Source organism: Notolepis coatsorum (assembly GCF_963971535.1).
Source record: "Notolepis coatsorum genome assembly, chromosome: 17".
In the NCBI taxonomy this organism is placed as follows: domain Eukaryota; kingdom Metazoa; phylum Chordata; class Actinopteri; order Aulopiformes; family Paralepididae; genus Notolepis; species Notolepis coatsorum.
In genome coordinates, this window is record NC_140181.1 from 2,003,004 (window position 1) to 2,023,200 (window position 20,197).

Sequence of the window (20,197 nt, forward strand, 5' to 3'; positions counted from 1 at the left end):
GGCAGTAACATGAGGAGCAGGGTAACATGAGGAGCAGGTAACATGAGAGAGCAGGTAAATATGAGTCAGTAACATGAGAGGCAGTCTAACATGAGGAGCAGTACATGAGAGCAGTACATGAGGAGCTGAACATGAGAGCTAACCAGAGAGGCAGTAACATGAGAGCAGTAACATGAGGAGCAGGTACAGAGGGCAAAGGAAGTAACATGAGTAGGCAGTACTGAGGAGCAGGTAACATGAGGAGCAGGTACATGAGAGCAGACATGAGGAGCAGTAACATGAGGAGCAGGTAACATGAGGAGCAGGTAACATGAGGAGCATAACATGAGGAGGCAGTAACATGAGGAGCAGTACTGAGGGCAACATTAGAGCAGGTAACATGAGGAGCCAGGTAACATGAGGGAGCAGTAACATGAGGAGCAGTAACATGAGGAGCAGTAACATGAGGAGCAGTAACATGAGGAGCGTACATGAGGAGCAGTAACATGAGGAGCAGTAACATGAGGAGCAGTAACATGAGGAGCAGTAACATGAGGAGCAGTAACATGAGGTGCAGTAACATGAGGAGCAGTAACATGAGGAGCAGTAACATGAGGAGCAGTAACATGAGGAGCAGTAACATGAGGAGCAGTACATGAGGAGCAGTAACATGAGGAGCAGTAACATGAGGAGCAGTAACATGAGGAGCAGTAACATGAGGAGCAGTAACATGAGGAGCAGGTAACATGAGGGAGCAGTAACATGAGGAGCAGTAACATGAGGAGCAGTAACATGAGAGCAGGTAACATGAGGAGCAGTAACATGAGGAGCAGTAACATGAGGAGCAGGTAACATGAGGAGCAGTAACATGAGGAGCAGTAACATGAGGAGCAGTAACATGAGGAGCAGTAACATGAGGAGCAGTAACATGAGGAGCAGTAACATGAGGAGCAGGTAACATGAGGAGCAGTAACATGAGGAGCAGTAACATGAGGAGCAGGTAACATGAGGAGCAGGTAACATGAGGAGCAGTAACATGAGGAGCAGTAACATGAGGAGCAGGTAACCTGAGGAGCAGTACCATGAGGAGCAGTAACATGAGGAGCAGTAACATGAGGAGCAGGTAACATGAGGAGCAGAACATGAGGAGAGTAACATGAGGAGCAGTAACATGAGGAGCAGTAACATGAGGAGCAGTAACATGAGGAGCAGGTAACATGAGGAGCAGTAACATGAGGAGCAGTAACATGAGGAGCAGTAACATGAGGAGCAGTAACATGAGGAGCAGGTAACATGAGGAGCAGTAACATGAGGAGCAGTAACATGAGGAGCAGTAACATGAGGAGCAGGTAACATGAGGAGCAGTAACATGAGGAGCAGAAACATGAGGAGCAGTAACATGAGGAGCAGTAACATGAGGAGCAGTAACATGGAGGAGCAGAAACTGAGGAGCAGTAACATGAGGAGCAGTAACATGAGGAGCAGTAACATGAGGAGCAGTAACATGAGGAGCAGTAACATGAGGAGCAGTAACATGAGGAGCAGTAACATGAGGAGCAGGTAACATGAGGAGCAGGTAACATGAGGAGCAGTAACATGAGGAGCAGTAACATGAGGAGCAGTAACATGAGGAGCAGTAACATGAGGAGCAGTAACATGAGGAGCAGTAACATGAGGAGCAGTAACATGAGGAGCAGTAACATGAGGAGCAGTAACATGAGGAGCAGTAACATGAGGAGCAGTAACATGAGGAGCAGTAACATGAGGAGCAGTAACATGAGGAGCAGTAACATGAGGAGTAACATGAGGAGAGGTAACATGAGGAGCAGTAACATGAGGAGCAGTAACATGAGGAGCAGTAACATGAGGAGCAGTAACATGAGGAGCAGTAACATGAGGAGCAGTACATGAGGAGCAGTAACATGAGGAGCAGTAACATGAGGAGCAGTAACATGAGGAGCAGTAACATGAGGAGCAGTAACATGAGGAGCAGTAACATGAGGAGCAGTAACATGAGGAGCAGTAACATGAGGAGCAGTAACATGAGGAGCAGTAACATGAGGAGCAGGTAACATGAGGAGCAGTAACATGAGGAGCAGTAACATGAGGAGCAGGTAACATGAGGAGCAGTAACATGAGGAGCAGTAACATGAGGAGCAGTAACATGAGGAGCAGTAACATGAGGAGCAGTAACATGAGGAGCAGTAACATGAGGAGCAGTAACATGAGGAGCAGTAACATGAGGAGCAGTAACATGAGGAGCAGTAACATGAGGAGCAGTAACATGAGGAGCAGTAACATGAGGAGCAGGTAACATGAGGAGCAGTAACATGAGGAGCAGTAACATGAGGAGCAGTAACATGAGGAGCAGTAACATGAGGAGCAGTAACATGAGGAGCAGTAACATGAGGAGCAGTAACATGAGGAGCAGTAACATGAGGAGCAGTAACATGAGGAGCAGTAACATGAGGAGCAGGTAACATGAGGAGCAGTAACATGAGGAGCAGTACATGAGGAGCAGGTAACATGAGGAGCAGTAACAGAGGAGCAGTAACATGAGGAGCAGTAACATGAGGAGCAGTAACATGAGGAGCAGTAACATGAGGAGCATAACATAGCTACATGAGGAGCAGTAACATGAGGAGCAGTAACATGAGGAGCAGTAACATGAGGAGCAGTAACATGAGGAGCAGTAACATGAGGAGCAGTAACATGAGGAGCAGTAACATGAGGAGAGCGGTAACATGAGGAGCAGTAACATGAGGAGCAGTAACATGAGGAGCAGTAACATGAGGAGCAGTAACATGAGGAGCAGTAACATGAGGAGCAGTAACATGAGGAGCAGTAACATGAGGAGCAGTAACATGAGGAGCAGTAACATGAGGAGCAGTAACATGAGGAGCAGGTAACATGAGGAGCAGTAACATGAGGAGCAGTAACATGAGGAGCAGGTAACATGAGGAGCAGTAACATGAGGAGCAGTAACATGAGGAGCAGTAACATGAGGAGCAGTAACATGAGGAGCAGTAACATGAGGAGCAGTAACATGAGGAGCAGTAACATGAGGAGCAGTAACATGAGGAGCAGTAACATGAGGAGCAGGTAACATGAGGAGCAGTAACATGAGGACAGTAACATGAGGAGCAGTAACATGAGGAGCAGTAACATGAGGAGCAGGTAACATGAGGAGCAGTAACATGAGGAGCAGTAACATGAGAGCAGTAACATGAGGAGCAGTAACATGAGGAGCAGTAACATGAGGAGCAGTAACATGAGGAGCAGTAACATGAGGAGCAGTAACATGAGGAGCAGTAACATGAGGAGCAGGTAACATGAGGAGCAGTAACATGAGGAGCAGTAACATGAGAGCAAACATGAGCAGTAACATGAGGAGCAGTAACATGAGGAGCAGTAACATGAGGAGCAGTAACATGAGGAGCAGTAACATGAGGAGCAGTAACATGAGGAGCAGTAACATGAGGAGCAGTAACATGAGGAGCAGTAACATGAGGAGCAGTAACATGAGGAGCAGTAACATGAGGAGCAGTAACATGAGGAGCAGTAACATGAGGAGCAGTAACATGAGGAGCAGTAACATGAGGGCAGTAACATGAGGAGCAGTAACATGAGGAGCAGTAACATGAGGAGCAGTAACATGAGGAGCAGTAACATGAGGAGCAGTAACATGAGGAGCAGTAACATGAGGAGCAGTAACATGAGGAGCAGTAACATGAGGAGCAGTACATGAGAGCAGTAACATGAGGAGCAGTAACATGAGGAGCAGTAACATGAGGAGCAGTAACATGAGGAGCAGTAACATGAGGAGCAGGTAACATGAGGAGCAGTAACATGAGGAGCAGTAACATGAGGAGCAGTAACATGAGGAGCAGTAACATGAGGAGCAGTAACATGAGGAGCAGTAACATGAGGAGCAGGTAACATGAGGAGCAGTAACATGAGGAGCAGTAACATGAGGAGCAGTAACATGAGGAGCAGTAACATGAGGAGCAGTAACATGAGGAGCAGGTAACATGAGGGGCAGTAACATGAGGAGCAGTAACATGAGGAGCAGTAACATGAGGAGCAGTAACATGAGGAGCAGTAACATGAGGAGCAGTAACATGAGGAGCAGTAACATGAGGAGCAGTAACATGAGGAGCAGGTAACATGAGGAGCAGTAACAGAGGAGCAGTAACATGAGGAGCAGGTAACATGAGGAGCAGTAACATGAGGAGCAGTAACATGAGGAGCAGTAACATGAGGAGCAGTAACATGAGGAGCAGTAACATGAGGAGCAGTAACATGAGGAGCAGTAACATGAGGAGCAGTAACATGAGGAGCAGGTAACTGAGGAGCAGTAACATGAGGAGCAGTAACATGAGGAGCAGTAACATGAGGAGCAGTAACATGAGGAGCAGTAACATGAGGAGCAGGTAACATGAGGAGCAGGTAACATGAGGAGCAGTAACATGAGGAGCAGTAACATGAGGAGCAGTAACATGAGGAGCAGTAACATGAGGAGCAGTAACATGAGGAGCATAACATGAGGAGCAGTAACATGAGGAGCAGTAACATGAGGAGCAGTAACATGAGGAGCAGTAACATGAGGAGCAGGTAACATGAGGAGCAGTAACATGAGGAGCAGTAACATGAGGAGCAGTAACATGAGGAGCAGTAACATGAGGAGCAGTAACATGAGGAGCAGTAACATGAGGAGCAGTAACATGAGGAGCAGTAACATGAGGAGCTAACATGAGGAGCAGTAACATGAGGAGCAGTAACATGAGGAGCAGTAACATGAGGAGCAGTAACATGAGGAGCAGTAACATGAGGAGCAGTAACATGAGGAGCAGTAACATGAGGAGCAGTAACATGAGGAGCAGTAACATGAGGAGCAGTAACATAGAGCAGTAACATGAGGAGCAGTAACATGAGGAGCAGGTAACATGAGGAGCAGTAACATGAGGAGCAGTAACATGAGGAGCAGTAACATGAGGAGCAGTAACATGAGGAGCAGTAACATGAGGAGCAGTAACATGAGGAGCAGTAACATGAGGAGCAGTAACATGAGGAGCAGTAACATGAGGAGCAGTAACATGAGGAGCAGTAACATGAGGAGCAGTAACATGAGGAGCAGTAACATGAGAGCAGTAACATGAGGAGCAGTAACATGAGGAGCAGTAACATGAGGAGCAGTAACATGAGGAGCAGTAACATGAGGAGCAGTATGGGGACATGAGGAGCAGTAACATGAGGAGCAGTAACATGAGGAGCAGTAACATGAGGAGCAGTAACATGAGGAGCAGTAACATGAGGAGCAGTAACATGAGGAGCAGTAACATGAGGAGCAGTAACATGAGGAGCATAACATGAGGAGCAGTAACATGAGGAGCAGTAACATGAGGAGCAGTAACATGAGGAGCAGGTAACATGAGGAGCAGGTAACATGAGGAGCAGTAACATGAGGAGCAGTAACATGAGAGCAGTAACATGAGGAGCAGTAACATGAGGAGCAGGTAACATGAGGAGCAGTAACATGAGGAGCAGTAACATGAGGAGCAGTAACATGAGAGCAGTAACATGAGGAGCAGTAACATGAGGAGCAGGTAACATGAGGAGCAGTAACATGAGGAGCAGTAACATGAGGAGCAGTAACATGAGGAGCAGGTAACATGAGGAGCAGGTAACATGAGGAGCAGTAACATGAGGACATAACATGAAGCAGTAACATGAGGAGCAGTAACATGAGGAGCAGTAACATGAGGAGCAGTAACATGAGGAGCAGTAACATGAGGAGCAGTAACATGAGAGCAGTAACATGAGGAGCAGTAACATGAGGAGCAGTAACATGAGGAGCAGTAACATGAGGAGCAGTAACATGAGGAGCAGTAACATGAGGAGCAGTAACATGAGGAGCAGTAACATGAGGAGCAGTAACATGAGGAGCAGTAACATGAGGAGCAGTAACATGAGGAGCAGTAACATGAGGAGCAGTAACATGAGGAGCAGTAACATGAGGAGCAGGTAACATGAGGAGCAGTAACATGAGGAGCAGTAACATGAGGAGCAGTAACATGAGGAGCAGTAACATGAGGAGCAGTAACATGAGGAGCAGTAACATGAGGAGCAGTAACATGAGAGCAGTAACATGAGGAGCAGTAACATGAGGAGCAGTAACATGAGGAGCAGTAACATGAGGAGCAGTAACATGAGGAGCAGTAACATGAGGACTAACGCAGTAACATGAGGAGCAGGTAACATGAGGAGCAGTACAATGGAGCAGTAACATGAGGAGCAGTAACATGAGGAGCAGTAACATGAGGAGCAGTAACATGAGGAGCAGTAACATGAGGAGCAGTAACATGAGGAGCAGTAACATGAGGAGCAGTAACATGAGGGCAGTAACATGAGGAGCAGTAACATGAGGAGCAGTAACATGAGAGCCAGTAATGGAGCAGTAACATGAGGAGCAGTAACATGAGGAGCAGTAACATGAGGAGCAGTAACATGAGGAGCAGTAACATGAGGAGCAGTAACATGAGGAGCAGGTAACATGAGGAGCAGTAACATGAGGAGCAGTAACATGAGGAGCAGGTAACATGAGGAGCAGTAAACATGAGGAGCAGGTACTGAGGAGCAGTAACATGAGGAGCAGTAACATGAGGAGCAGTAACATGAGGAGCAGTAACATGAGGAGCAGTAACATGAGAGCAGTAACATGAGGAGCAGTAACATGAGGAGCAGTAACATGAGGAGCAGGTAACATGAGGAGCAGTAACATGAGGAGCAGTAACATGAGGAGCAGTAACATGAGGAGCAGTAACATGAGGAGCAGTAACATGAGGAGCAGTAACATGAGGAGCAGGTAACATGAGGAGCAGTAACATGAGGAGCAGTAACATGAGGAGCAGTAACATGAGGAGCAGTAACATGAGGAGCAGTAACATGAGGAGCAGTAACATGAGGAGCAGGTAACATGAGGAGCAGTAACATGAGGAGCAGTAACATGAGGAGCAGGTAACATGAGGAGCAGTAACATGAGGAGCAGTAACATGAGGAGCAGTAACATGAGGAGCAGTAACATGAGGAGCAGTAACATGAGGAGCAGGTAACATGAGGAGCAGTAACATGAGGAGCAGTAACATGAGGAGCAGTAACATGAGGAGCAGTAACATGAGGAGCAGTAACATGAGGAGCAGTAACATGAGGAGCAGTAACATGAGGAGCAGTAACATGAGGAGCAGTAACATGAGAGTAACATGAGGAGCAGTAACATGAGGAGCAGTAACATGAGGAGCAGTAACATGAGGAGCAGTAACATGAGGAGCAGTAACATGAGGAGCAGTAACATGAGGAGCAGGTAACATGAGGAGCAGTAACATGAGGAGAAGACAGGTAACATGAGGAGCAGTAACATGAGGAGCAGTAACATGAGGAGCAGTAACATGAGGAGCAGTAACATGAGGAGCAGTAACATGAGGAGCAGTAACATGAGGAGCAGTACATGAGGAGCAGTAACATGAGGAGCAGTAACATGAGGAGCAGTAACATGAGGAGCAGTAACATGAGGAGCAGTAACATGAGGAGCAGTAACATGAGGAGCAGTAACATGAGGAGCAGTAACATGAGGAGCAGTAACATGAGGAGCAGTAACATGAGGAGCAGTAACATGAGGAGCAGTAACATGAGGAGCAGTAACATGAGGAGCAGTAACATGAGGAGCAGTAACATGAGGAGCAGTAACATGAGGAGCAGTAACATGAGGAGCAGTAACATGAGGAGCAGTAACATGAGGAGCAGTAACATGAGCAGCTAACATGAGGAGCAGTAACATGAGGAGCAGTAACATGAGGAGCAGTAACATGAGGAGCAGTAACATGAGGAGCAGTAACATGAGGAGCAGTAACATGAGGAGCAGGTAACATGAGGAGCAGTAACATGAGGAGCAGTAACATGAGGAGCAGTAACATGAGGAGCAGTAACATGAGGAGCAGTAACATGAGGAGCAGTAACATGAGGAGCAGTAACATGAGGAGCAGTAACATGAGGAGCAGTAACATGAGAGCAGTAACATGAGGAGCAGTAACATGAGGAGCAGTAACATGAGGAGCAGTAACATGAGGAGCAGTAACATGAGGAGCAGTAACATGAGGAGCAGTAACATGAGAGGACATAACAGAGCAGTAACATGAGGAGCAGTAACATGAGGAGCAGTAACATGAGGAGCAGTAACATGAGGAGCAGTAAACATGAGGAGCAGTAACATGAGGAGCAGGTAACATGAGGAGCAGGTAACATGAGGAGCAGTAACATGAGGAGCAGTAACATGAGGAGCAGGTAACATGAGGAGCAGTAACATGAGGAGCAGTAACATGAGGAGCAGTAACATGAGGAGCAGTAACATGAGAGCAGTAACATGAGGAGCAGTAACATGAGGAGCAGGTAACATGAGGAGCAGTAACATGAGGAGCAGTAACATGAGGAGCAGTAACATGAGGAGCAGTAACATGAGGAGCAGGTAACATGAGGAGCAGGTAACATGAGGAGCAGTAACATGAGGAGCAGTAACATGAGGAGCAGTAACATGAGGAGCAGTAACATGAGGAGCAGTAACATGAGGAGCAGTAACATGAGGAGCAGTAACAGAGACAGTACATGAGAGCAGTAACATGAGGAGCAGTAACATGAGGAGCAGTAACATGAGGAGCAGTAACATGAGGAGCAGTAACATGAGGAGCAGTAACATGAGGAGCAGTAACATGAGGAGCAGTAACATGAGGAGCAGTAACATGAGGAGCAGTAACATGAGGAGCAGTAACATGAGGAGCAGTAACATGAGGAGCAGTAACATGAGGAGCAGTAACATGAGGAGCAGTAACATGAGGAGCAGTAACATGAGGAGCAGTAACATGAGGAGCAGTAACATGAGGAGCAGTAACATGAGGAGCAGTAACATGAGGAGCAGTAACATGAGAGCAGGTAACATGAGGAGCAGTAACATGAGGAGCAGTAACATGAGGAGCAGTAACATGAGGAGCAGTAACATGAGGAGCAGTAACATGAGGAGCAGTAACATGAGGAGCAGTAACATGAGGAGCAGTAACATGAGGAGCAGTAACATGAGGAGCAGTAACATGAGGAGCAGTAACATGAGGAGCAGTAACATGAGGAGCAGTAACATGAGGAGCAGTAACATGAGGAGCAGTAACATGAGGAGCAGTAACATGAGGAGCAGTAACATGGAGCAGTAACATGAGGAGCAGTAACATGAGGAGCAGTAACATGAGGAGCAGTAACATGAGGAGCAGTAACATGAGGAGCAGTAACATGAGGAGCAGTAACATGAGGAGCAGTAACATGAGGAGCAGTAACATGAGGAGCAGTAACATGAGGAGCAGTAACATGAGGAGCAGTAACATGAGGAGCAGTTAACATGAGGAGCAGTAACATGAGGAGCAGTAACATGAGGAGCAGTAACATGAGGAGCAGTAACATGAGGAGCAGTAACATGAGGAGCAGTAACATGAGGAGCAGGTAACATGAGGAGCAGTAACATGAGGAGCAGTAACATGAGGAGCAGTAACATGAGGAGCAGTAACATGAGGAGCAGTAACATGAGGAGCAGTAACATGAGGAGCAGTAACATGAGGAGCAGTAACATGAGGAGCAGTAACATGAGGAGCAGTAACATGAGGAGCAGTAACATGAGGAGCAGTAACATGAGGAGCAGTAACATGAGGAGCAGGTAACATGAGGAGCAGTAACATGAGGAGCAGTAACATGAGGAGCAGTAACATGAGGAGCAGTAACATGAGGAGCAGTAACATGAGGAGCAGTAACATGAGGAGCAGTAACATGAGGAGCAGTAACATGAGGAGCAGTAACATGAGGAGCAGTAACATGAGGAGCAGTAACATGAGGAGCAGTAACATGAGGAGCAGTAACATGAGGAGCAGTAACATGAGGAGCAGGTAACATGAGGAGCAGTAACATGAGGAGCAGTAACATGAGGAGCAGTAACATGAGGAGCAGTAACATGAGGAGCAGTAACATGAGGAGCAGTAACATGAGGAGCAGTAACATGAGGAGCAGTAACATGAGGAGCAGTAACATGAGGAGCAGTAACATGAGGAGCAGTAACATGAGGAGCAGTAACATGAGGAGCAGTAACATGAGGAGCAGTAACATGAGGAGCAGTAACATGAGGAGCAGTAACATGAGGAGCAGTAACATGAGGAGCAGTAACATGAGGAGCAGTAACATGAGGAGCAGTAACATGAGGAGCAGTAACATGAGGAGCAGTAACATGAGGAGCAGTAACATGAGGAGCAGTAACATGAGGAGCAGTAACATGAGGAGCAGTAACATGAGGAGCAGTAACATGAGGAGCAGTAACATGAGGAGCAGTAACATGAGGAGCAGTAACATGAGGAGCAGTAACATGAGGAGCAGTAACATGAGGAGCAGTAACATGAGGAGCAGTAACATGAGGAGCAGTAACATGAGGAGCAGTAACATGAGGAGCAGTAACATAGAGGAGCAGGTAACATGAGGAGCAGTAACATGAGGAGCAGTAACATGAGGAGCAGTAACATGAGGAGCAGTAACATGAGGAGCAGTAACATGAGGAGCAGTAACATGAGGAGCAGTAACATGAGGAGCAGTAACATGAGGAGCAGTAACATGAGGAGCAGTAACATGAGGAGCAGTAACATGAGGAGCAGTAACATGAGGAGCAGTAACATGAGGAGCAGTAACATGAGGAGCAGTAACATGAGGAGCAGTAACATGAGGAGCAGTAACATGAGGAGCAGTAACATGAGGAGCAGTAACATGAGGAGCAGTAACATGAGGAGCAGTAACATGAGGAGCAGTAACATGAGGAGCAGTAACATGAGGAGCAGTAACATGAGGAGCAGTAACATGAGGAGCAGTAACATGAGGAGCAGTAACATGAGGAGCAGTAAGAGGAGCAGTAACATGAGGAGCAGTAACATGAGGAGCAGTAACATGAGGAGCAGTAACATGAGGAGCAGTAACATGAGGAGCAGTAACATGAGGAGCAGTAACATGAGGAGCAGTAACATGAGGAGCAGTAACATGAGGAGCAGTAACATGAGGAGCAGTAACATGAGGAGCAGTAACATGAGGAGCAGTAACATGAGGAGCAGTAACATGAGGAGCAGTAACATGAGGAGCAGTAACATGAGGAGCAGTAACATGAGGAGCAGTAACATGAGGAGCAGTAACATGAGGAGCAGTAACATGAGGAGCAGTAACATGAGGAGCAGTAACATGAGGAGCAGTAACATGAGGAGCAGTAACATGAGGAGCAGTAACATGAGGAGCAGTAACATGAGGAGCAGTAACATGAGGAGCAGTAACATGAGGAGCAGTAACATGAGGAGCAGTAACATGAGGAGCAGTAACATGAGGAGCAGTAACATGAGGAGCAGTAACATGAGGAGCAGTAACATGAGGAGCAGGTAACATGAGGAGCAGTAACATGAGGAGCAGTAACATGAGGAGCAGTAACATGAGGAGCAGTAACATGAGGAGCAGTAACATGAGGAGCAGTAACATGAGGAGCAGTAACATGAGGAGCAGTAACATGAGGAGCAGTAACATGAGGAGCAGTAACATGAGGAGCAGTAACATGAGGAGCAGTAACATGAGGAGCAGTAACATGAGGAGCAGTAACATGAGGAGCAGTAACATGAGGAGCAGTAACATGAGGAGCAGTAACATGAGGAGCAGTAACATGAGGAGCAGTAACATGAGGAGCAGTAACATGAGGAGCAGTAACATGAGGAGCAGTAACATGAGGAGCAGTAACATGAGGAGCAGTAACATGAGGAGCAGTAACATGAGGAGCAGTAACATGAGGAGCAGTAACATGAGGAGCAGTAACATGAGGAGCAGTAACATGAGGAGCAGTAACATGAGGAGCAGTAACATGAGGAGCAGTAACATGAGGAGCAGTAACATGAGGAGCAGTAACATGAGGAGCAGTAACATGAGGAGCAGTAACATGAGGAGCAGTAACATGAGGAGCAGTAACATGAGGAGCAGTAACATGAGGAGCAGTAACATGAGGAGCAGTAACATGAGGAGCAGGTAACATGAGGAGCAGTAACATGAGGAGCAGTAACATGAGGAGCAGTAACATGAGGAGCAGTAACATGAGGAGCAGTAACATGAGGAGCAGTAACATGAGGAGCAGTAACATGAGGAGCAGTAACATGAGGAGCAGTAACATGAGGAGCAGTAACATGAGGAGCAGGTAACATGAGGAGCAGGTAACATGAGGAGCAGTAACATGAGGAGCAGTAACATGAGGAGCAGTAACATGAGGAGCAGTAACATGAGGAGCAGTAACATGAGGAGCAGGTAACATGAGGAGCAGTAACATGAGGAGGAGCAGTAACATGAGGAGCAGTAACATGAGGAGCAGTAACATGAGGAGCAGTAACATGAGGAGCAGTAACATGAGGAGCAGTAACATGAGGAGCAGTAACATGAGGAGCAGTAACATGAGGAGCAGTAACATGAGGAGCAGTAACATGAGGAGCAGTAACATGAGGAGCAGTAACATGAGGAGCAGTAACATGAGGAGCAGTAACATGAGGAGCAGTAACATGAGGAGCAGTAACATGAGGAGCAGTAACATGAGGAGCAGTAACATGAGGAGCAGTAACATGAGGAGCAGTAACATGAGGAGCAGTAACATGAGGAGCAGTAACATGAGGAGCAGTAACATGAGGAGCAGTAACATGAGGAGCAGTAACATGAGGAGCAGTAACATGAGGAGCAGTAACATGAGGAGCAGTAACATGAGGAGCAGTAACATGAGGAGCAGTAACATGAGGAGCAGTAACATGAGGAGCAGTAACATGAGGAGCAGTAACATGAGGAGCAGTAACATGAGGAGCAGTAACATGAGGAGCAGTAACATGAGGAGCAGTAACATGAGGAGCAGTAACATGAGGAGCAGTAACATGAGGAGCAGTAACATGAGGAGCAGTAACATGAGGAGCAGTAACATGAGGAGCAGTAACATGAGGAGCAGTAACATGAGGAGCAGTAACATGAGGAGCAGTAACATGAGGAGCAGTAACATGAGGAGCAGTAACATGAGGAGCAGTAACATGAGGAGCAGTAACATGAGGAGCAGTAACATGAGGAGCAGTAACATGAGGAGCAGTAACATGAGGAGCAGTAACATGAGGAGCAGTAACATGAGGAGCAGTAACATGAGGAGCAGTAACATGAGGAGCAGTAACATGAGGAGCAGTAACATGAGGAGCAGTAACATGAGGAGCAGTAACATGAGGAGCAGTAACATGAGGAGCAGTAACATGAGGAGCAGTAACATGAGGAGCAGTAACATGAGGAGCAGGTAACATGAGGAGCAGTAACATGAGGAGCAGTAACATGAGGAGCAGTAACATGAGGAGCAGTAACATGAGGAGCAGTAACATGAGGAGCAGTAACATGAGGAGCAGTAACATGAGGAGCAGTAACATGAGGAGCAGTAACATGAGGAGCAGTAACATGAGGAGCAGTAACATGAGGAGCAGTAACATGAGGAGCAGTAACATGAGGAGCAGTAACATGAGGAGCAGTAACATGAGGAGCAGGTAACATGAGGAGCAGTAACATGAGGAGCAGTAACATGAGGAGCAGTAACATGAGGAGCAGTAACATGAGGAGCAGTAACATGAGGAGCAGTAACATGAGGAGCAGTAACATGAGGAGCAGTAACATGAGGAGCAGTAACATGAGGAGCAGTAACATGAGGAGCAGTAACATGAGGAGCAGTAACATGAGGAGCAGTAACATGAGGAGCAGTAACATGAGGAGCAGTAACATGAGGAGCAGTAACATGAGGAGCAGGTAACATGAGGAGCAGTAACATGAGGAGCAGTAACATGAGGAGCAGTAACATGAGGAGCAGTAACATGAGGAGCAGTAACATGAGGAGCAGTAACATGAGGAGCAGGTAACATGAGGAGCAGTAACATGAGGAGCAGTAACATGAGGAGCAGTAACATGAGGAGCAGTAACATGAGGAGCAGTAACATGAGGAGCAGTAACATGAGGAGCAGTAACATGAGGAGCAGTAACATGAGGAGCAGTAACATGAGGAGCAGGTAACATGAGGAGCAGTAACATGAGGAGCAGTAACATGAGGAGCAGTAACATGAGGAGCAGGTAACATGAGGAGCAGTAACATGAGGAGCAGTAACATGAGGAGCAGTAACATGAGGAGCAGGTAACATGAGGAGCAGTAACATGAGGAGCAGTAACATGAGGAGCAGTAACATGAGGAGCAGTAACATGAGGAGCAGTAACATGAGGAGCAGGTAACATGAGGAGCAGTAACATGAGGAGCAGTAACATGAGGAGCAGTAACATGAGGAGCAGGTAACATGAGGAGCAGTAACATGAGGAGCAGTAACATGAGGAGCAGTAACATGAGGAGCAGTAACATGAGGAGCAGTAACATGAGGAGCAGTAACATGAGGAGCAGTAACATGAGGAGCAGTAACATGAGGAGCAGTAACATGAGGAGCAGTAACATGAGGAGCAGTAACATGAGGAGCAGTAACATGAGGAGCAGTAACATGAGGAGCAGTAACATGAGGAGCAGTAACATGAGGAGCAGTAACATGAGGAGCAGTAACATGAGGAGCAGTAACATGAGGAGCAGTAACATGAGGAGCAGTAACATGAGGAGCAGGTAACATGAGGAGCAGTAACATGAGGAGCAGTAACATGAGGAGCAGTAACATGAGGAGCAGTAACATGAGGAGCAGTAACATGAGGAGCAGTAACATGAGGAGCAGTAACATGAGGAGCAGTAACATGAGGAGCAGTAACATGAGGAGCAGTAACATGAGGAGCAGTAACATGAGGAGCAGTAACATGAGGAGCAGTAACATGAGGAGCAGTAACATGAGGAGCAGTAACATGAGGAGCAGTAACATGAGGAGCAGTAACATGAGGAGCAGTAACATGAGGAGCAGTAACATGAGGAGCAGTAACATGAGGAGCAGTAACATGAGGAGCAGTAACATGAGGAGCAGTAACATGAGGAGCAGTAACATGAGGAGCAGTAACATGAGGAGCAGGTAACATGAGGAGCAGTAACATGAGGAGCAGTAACATGAGGAGCAGTAACATGAGGAGCAGTAACATGAGGAGCAGTAACATGAGGAGCAGTAACATGAGGAGCAGTAACATGAGGAGCAGTAACATGAGGAGCAGTAACATGAGGAGCAGTAACATGAGGAGCAGTAACATGAGGAGCAGTAACATGAGGAGCAGTAACATGAGGAGCAGGTAACATGAGGAGCAGTAACATGAGGAGCAGGTAACATGAGGAGCAGTAACATGAGGAGCAGTAACATGAGGAGCAGTAACATGAGGAGCAGTAACATGAGGAGCAGTAACATGAGGAGCAGGTAACATGAGGAGCAGTAACATGAGGAGCAGGTAACATGAGGAGCAGTAACATGAGGAGCAGTAACATGAGGAGCAGTAACATGAGGAGCAGTAACATGAGGAGCAGTAACATGAGGAGCAGGTAACATGAGGAGCAGTAACATGAGGAGCAGTAACATGAGGAGCAGTAACATGAGGAGCAGTAACATGAGGAGCAGTAACATGAGGAGCAGGTAACATGAGGAGCAGTAACATGAGGAGCAGTAACATGAGGAGCAGTAACATGAGGAGCAGGTAACATGAGGAGCAGTAACATGAGGAGCAGTAACATGAGGAGCAGGTAACATGAGGAGCAGGTAACATGAGGAGCAGGTAACATGAGGAGCAGGTAACATGAGGAGCAGTAACATGAGGAGCAGTAACATGAGGAGCAGTAACATGAGGAGCAGTAACATGAGGAGCAGTAACATGAGGAGCAGTAACATGAGGAGCAGTAACATGAGGAGCAGTAACATGAGGAGCAGTAACATGAGGAGCAGTAACATGAGGAGCAGGTAACATGAGGAGCAGTAACATGAGGAGCAGTAACATGAGGAGCAGTAACATGAGGAGCAGTAACATGAGGAGCAGTAACATGAGGAGCAGTAACATGAGGAGCAGGTAACATGAGGAGCAGTAACATGAGGAGCAGGTAACATGAGGAGCAGTAACATGAGGAGCAGTAACATGAGGAGCAGTAACATGAGGAGCAGTAACATGAGGAGCAGTAACATGAGGAGCAGTAACATGAGGAGCAGTAACATGAGGAGCAGGTAACATGAGGAGCAGTAACATGAGGAGCAGGTAACATGAGGAGCAGTAACATGAGGAGCAGTAACATGAGGAGCAGTAACATGAGGAGCAGTAACATGAGGAGCAGTAACATGAGGAGCAGTAACATGAGGAGCAGTAACATGAGGAGCAGGTAACATGAGGAGCAGGTAACATGAGGAGCAGTAACATGAGGAGCAGGTAACATGAGGAGCAGTAACATGAGGAGCAGTAACATGAGGAGCAGTAACATGAGGAGCAGTAACATGAGGAGCAGGTAACATGAGGAGCAGTAACATGAGGAGCAGTAACATGAGGAGCAGTAACATGAGGAGCAGTAACATGAGGAGCAGTAACATGAGGAGCAGTAACATGAGGAGCAGGTAACATGAGGAGCAGTAACATGAGGAGCAGTAACATGAGGAGCAGTAACATGAGGAGCAGTAACATGAGGAGCAGGTAACATGAGGAGCAGTAACATGAGGAGCAGTAACATGAGGAGCAGTAACATGAGGAGCAGTAACATGAGGAGCAGGTAACATGAGGAGCAGTAACATGAGGAGCAGTAACATGAGGAGCAGGTAACATGAGGAGCAGTAACATGAGGAGCAGTAACATGAGGAGCAGTAACATGAGGAGCAGTAACATGAGGAGCAGGTAACATGAGGAGCAGTAACATGAGGAGCAGTAACATGAGGAGCAGTAACATGAGGAGCAGGTAACATGAGGAGCAGTAACATGAGGAGCAGTAACATGAGGAGCAGTAACATGAGGAGCAGTAACATGAGGAGCAGTAACATGAGGAGCAGTAACATGAGGAGCAGGTAACATGAGGAGCAGGTAACATGAGGAGCAGTAACATGAGGAGCAGTAACATGAGGAGCAGTAACATGAGGAGCAGGTAACATGAGGAGCAGGTAACATGAGGAGCAGGTAACATGAGGAGCAGTAACATGAGGAGCAGTAACATGAGGAGCAGTAACATGAGGAGCAGGTAACATGAGGAGCAGGTAACATGAGGAGCAGGTAACATGAGGAGCAGTAACATGAGGAGCAGGTAACATGAGGAGCAGGTAACATGAGGAGCAGTAACATGAGGAGCAGTAACATGAGGAGCAGTAACATGAGGAGCAGTAACATGAGGAGCAGTAACATGAGGAGCAGGTAACATGAGGAGCAGTAACATGAGGAGCAGGTAACATGAGGAGCAGTAACATGAGGAGCAGTAACATGAGGAGCAGTAACATGAGGAGCAGTAACATGAGGAGCAGGTAACATGAGGAGCAGTAACATGAGGAGCAGTAACATGAGGAGCAGGTAACATGAGGAGCAGTAACATGAGGAGCAGTAACATGAGGAGCAGTAACATGAGGAGCAGGTAACATGAGGAGCAGTAACATGAGGAGCAGTAACATGAGGAGCAGTAACATGAGGAGCAGTAACATGAGGAGCAGTAACATGAGGAGCAGTAACATGAGGAGCAGTAACATGAGGAGCAGTAACATGAGGAGCAGTAACATGAGGAGCAGGTAACATGAGGAGCAGTAACATGAGGAGCAGTAACATGAGGAGCAGTAACATGAGGAGCAGGTAACATGAGGAGCAGTAACATGAGGAGCAGTAACATGAGGAGCAGTAACATGAGGAGCAGTAACATGAGGAGCAGTAACATGAGGAGCAGGTAACATGAGGAGCAGTAACATGAGGAGCAGTAACATGAGGAGCAGTAACATGAGGAGCAGGTAACATGAGGAGCAGTAACATGAGGAGCAGTAACATGAGGAGCAGGTAACATGAGGAGCAGTAACATGAGGAGCAGGTAACATGAGGAGCAGTAACATGAGGAGCAGTAACATGAGGAGCAGTAACATGAGGAGCAGTAACATGAGGAGCAGGTAACATGAGGAGCAGTAACATGAGGAGCAGTAACATGAGGAGCAGGTAACATGAGGAGCAGTAACATGAGGAGCAGTAACATGAGGAGCAGTAACATGAGGAGCAGTAACATGAGGAGCAGTAACATGAGGAGCAGTAACATGAGGAGCAGTAACATGAGGAGCAGGTAACATGAGGAGCAGTAACATGAGGAGCAGTAACATGAGGAGCAGGTAACATGAGGAGCAGTAACATGAGGAGCAGTAACATGAGGAGCAGTAACATGAGGAGCAGTAACATGAGGAGCAGTAACATGAGGAGCAGGTAACATGAGGAGCAGTAACATGAGGAGCAGGTAACATGAGGAGCAGTAACATGAGGAGCAGGTAACATGAGGAGCAGTAACATGAGGAGCAGTAACATGAGGAGCAGTAACATGAGGAGCAGTAACATGAGGAGCAGTAACATGAGGAGCAGTAACATGAGGAGCAGTAACATGAGGAGCAGGTAACATGAGGAGCAGTAACATGAGGAGCAGTAACATGAGGAGCAGTAACATGAGGAGCAGTAACATGAGGAGCAGTAACATGAGGAGCAGTAACATGAGGAGCAGGTAACATGAGGAGCAGTAACATGAGGAGCAGGTAACATGAGGAGCAGTAACATGAGGAGCAGTAACATGAGGAGCAGGTAACATGAGGAGCAGTAACATGAGGAGCAGTAACATGAGGAGCAGTAACATGAGGAGCAGTAACATGAGGAGCAGTAACATGAGGAGCAGTAACATGAGGAGCAGGTAACATGAGGAGCAGGTAACATGAGGAGCAGTAACATGAGGAGCAGGTAACATGAGGAGCAGTAACATGAGGAGCAGTAACATGAGGAGCAGGTAACATGAGGAGCAGTAACATGAGGAGCAGGTAACATGAGGAGCAGGTAACATGAGGAGCAGTAACATGAGGAGCAGGTAACATGAGGAGCAGTAACATGAGGAGCAGGTAACATGAGGAGCAGTAACATGAGGAGCAGTAACATGAGGAGCAGTAACATGAGGAGCAGTAACATGAGGAGCAGTAACATGAGGAGCAGTAACTAATCCAAGTAACTTGGATTAGTGGAAGAGGTTTGCTTCTCTCCCCCTCCGCCTGGTCGTTGATAGGGGCGATAGCAGCTCCACCCTTTCGCTTGTTGACCCCCTGGTCAATTGCTAAGGCCTTGCAGCCTGTCTGTTGACAGCCGGAGTTGTTGCTGAGGCCTAGCAGCCTGTCTCCTTGTCGGTTGCCTGTCGTTTGGCTCCTCTCGTTCCCCTCTGAAGCCTCAAGACCCGGTCACTGCGTTGGCCGGAACTCTCCAAGCTTGAGAGTTAGGCTTCTCCTGGATCTCTCGGTGGCCTGCAGTGTTGTGATTCCCCATGGACCTCTGGGTAGACACTAGCCAGTGTCTGGTTCCCCAGTACCGATGGAATCCTTGGGTCTGCTTCGTACCACACTCGGATGCATGTCGGTTCCCCAATCTCCCATTTGTATCCTGCAGTGAATATATATCGCTTCGGGACAGTGCAGGTTACTTCTACCACAACAATTTATTGAGAATCCAGATTTTTCCTCCCTCAGACACTCTTTACTGGTCTGAGTTCTGACAACTCTCTTTTCCAAATCATTTTTCTATATATTTTATGGCTTCTTGATCGTTAATATTCAAAATTCAGAAAAATTCACATGGCTCTCCTTATATTATGCTGTAAAAACAGTATAACCCACCACCCTTCGATGTGGAATAACATTCAAACATCGTTACCTTCGTCCCTGGACAGCTGCTTCCCGGCCTGGACAGTCAGTACTGACACACCCATTCTCCCAGTAATCCTAGGTGTATGGCAACAAATCACAGTCCGCCTTAAACACACATCTTCCACATGCCCCGTCAGCCTTCACCAAGCCAACAGAGTCCCCCACATGTTCACACCCTACACAAAGACTAATTTGGCCAATAGTGACCAAAACCTACTGAGCTTATCAATGTACAGAGAATCATGCTTCCCAACACTCTCACCAATCACGACACACCCCCAGCTCCTAGAACCGGA

At 47.2% G+C, this 20,197-nt stretch overlaps 1 protein-coding gene across 1 annotated transcript in view; it reads left to right on the plus strand.

Moving 5' to 3' along the window:
- LOC311243432 (phosphoglucomutase-1-like) overlaps nt 1-19,954 on the plus strand; it is a gene marked incomplete at both ends in the record, with an annotated part of 107,919 nt that extends 87,965 nt beyond the window's left edge. Inside the window, one exon of the mRNA XM_084332663.1 lies at nt 19,925-19,954. Coding sequence (XP_084188789.1) covers nt 19,925-19,954 — 30 coding nt within the window. The remainder of the gene's footprint in view (nt 1-19,924) is intronic.
- Between the last annotated feature and the right edge of the window lie 243 nt (nt 19,955-20,197).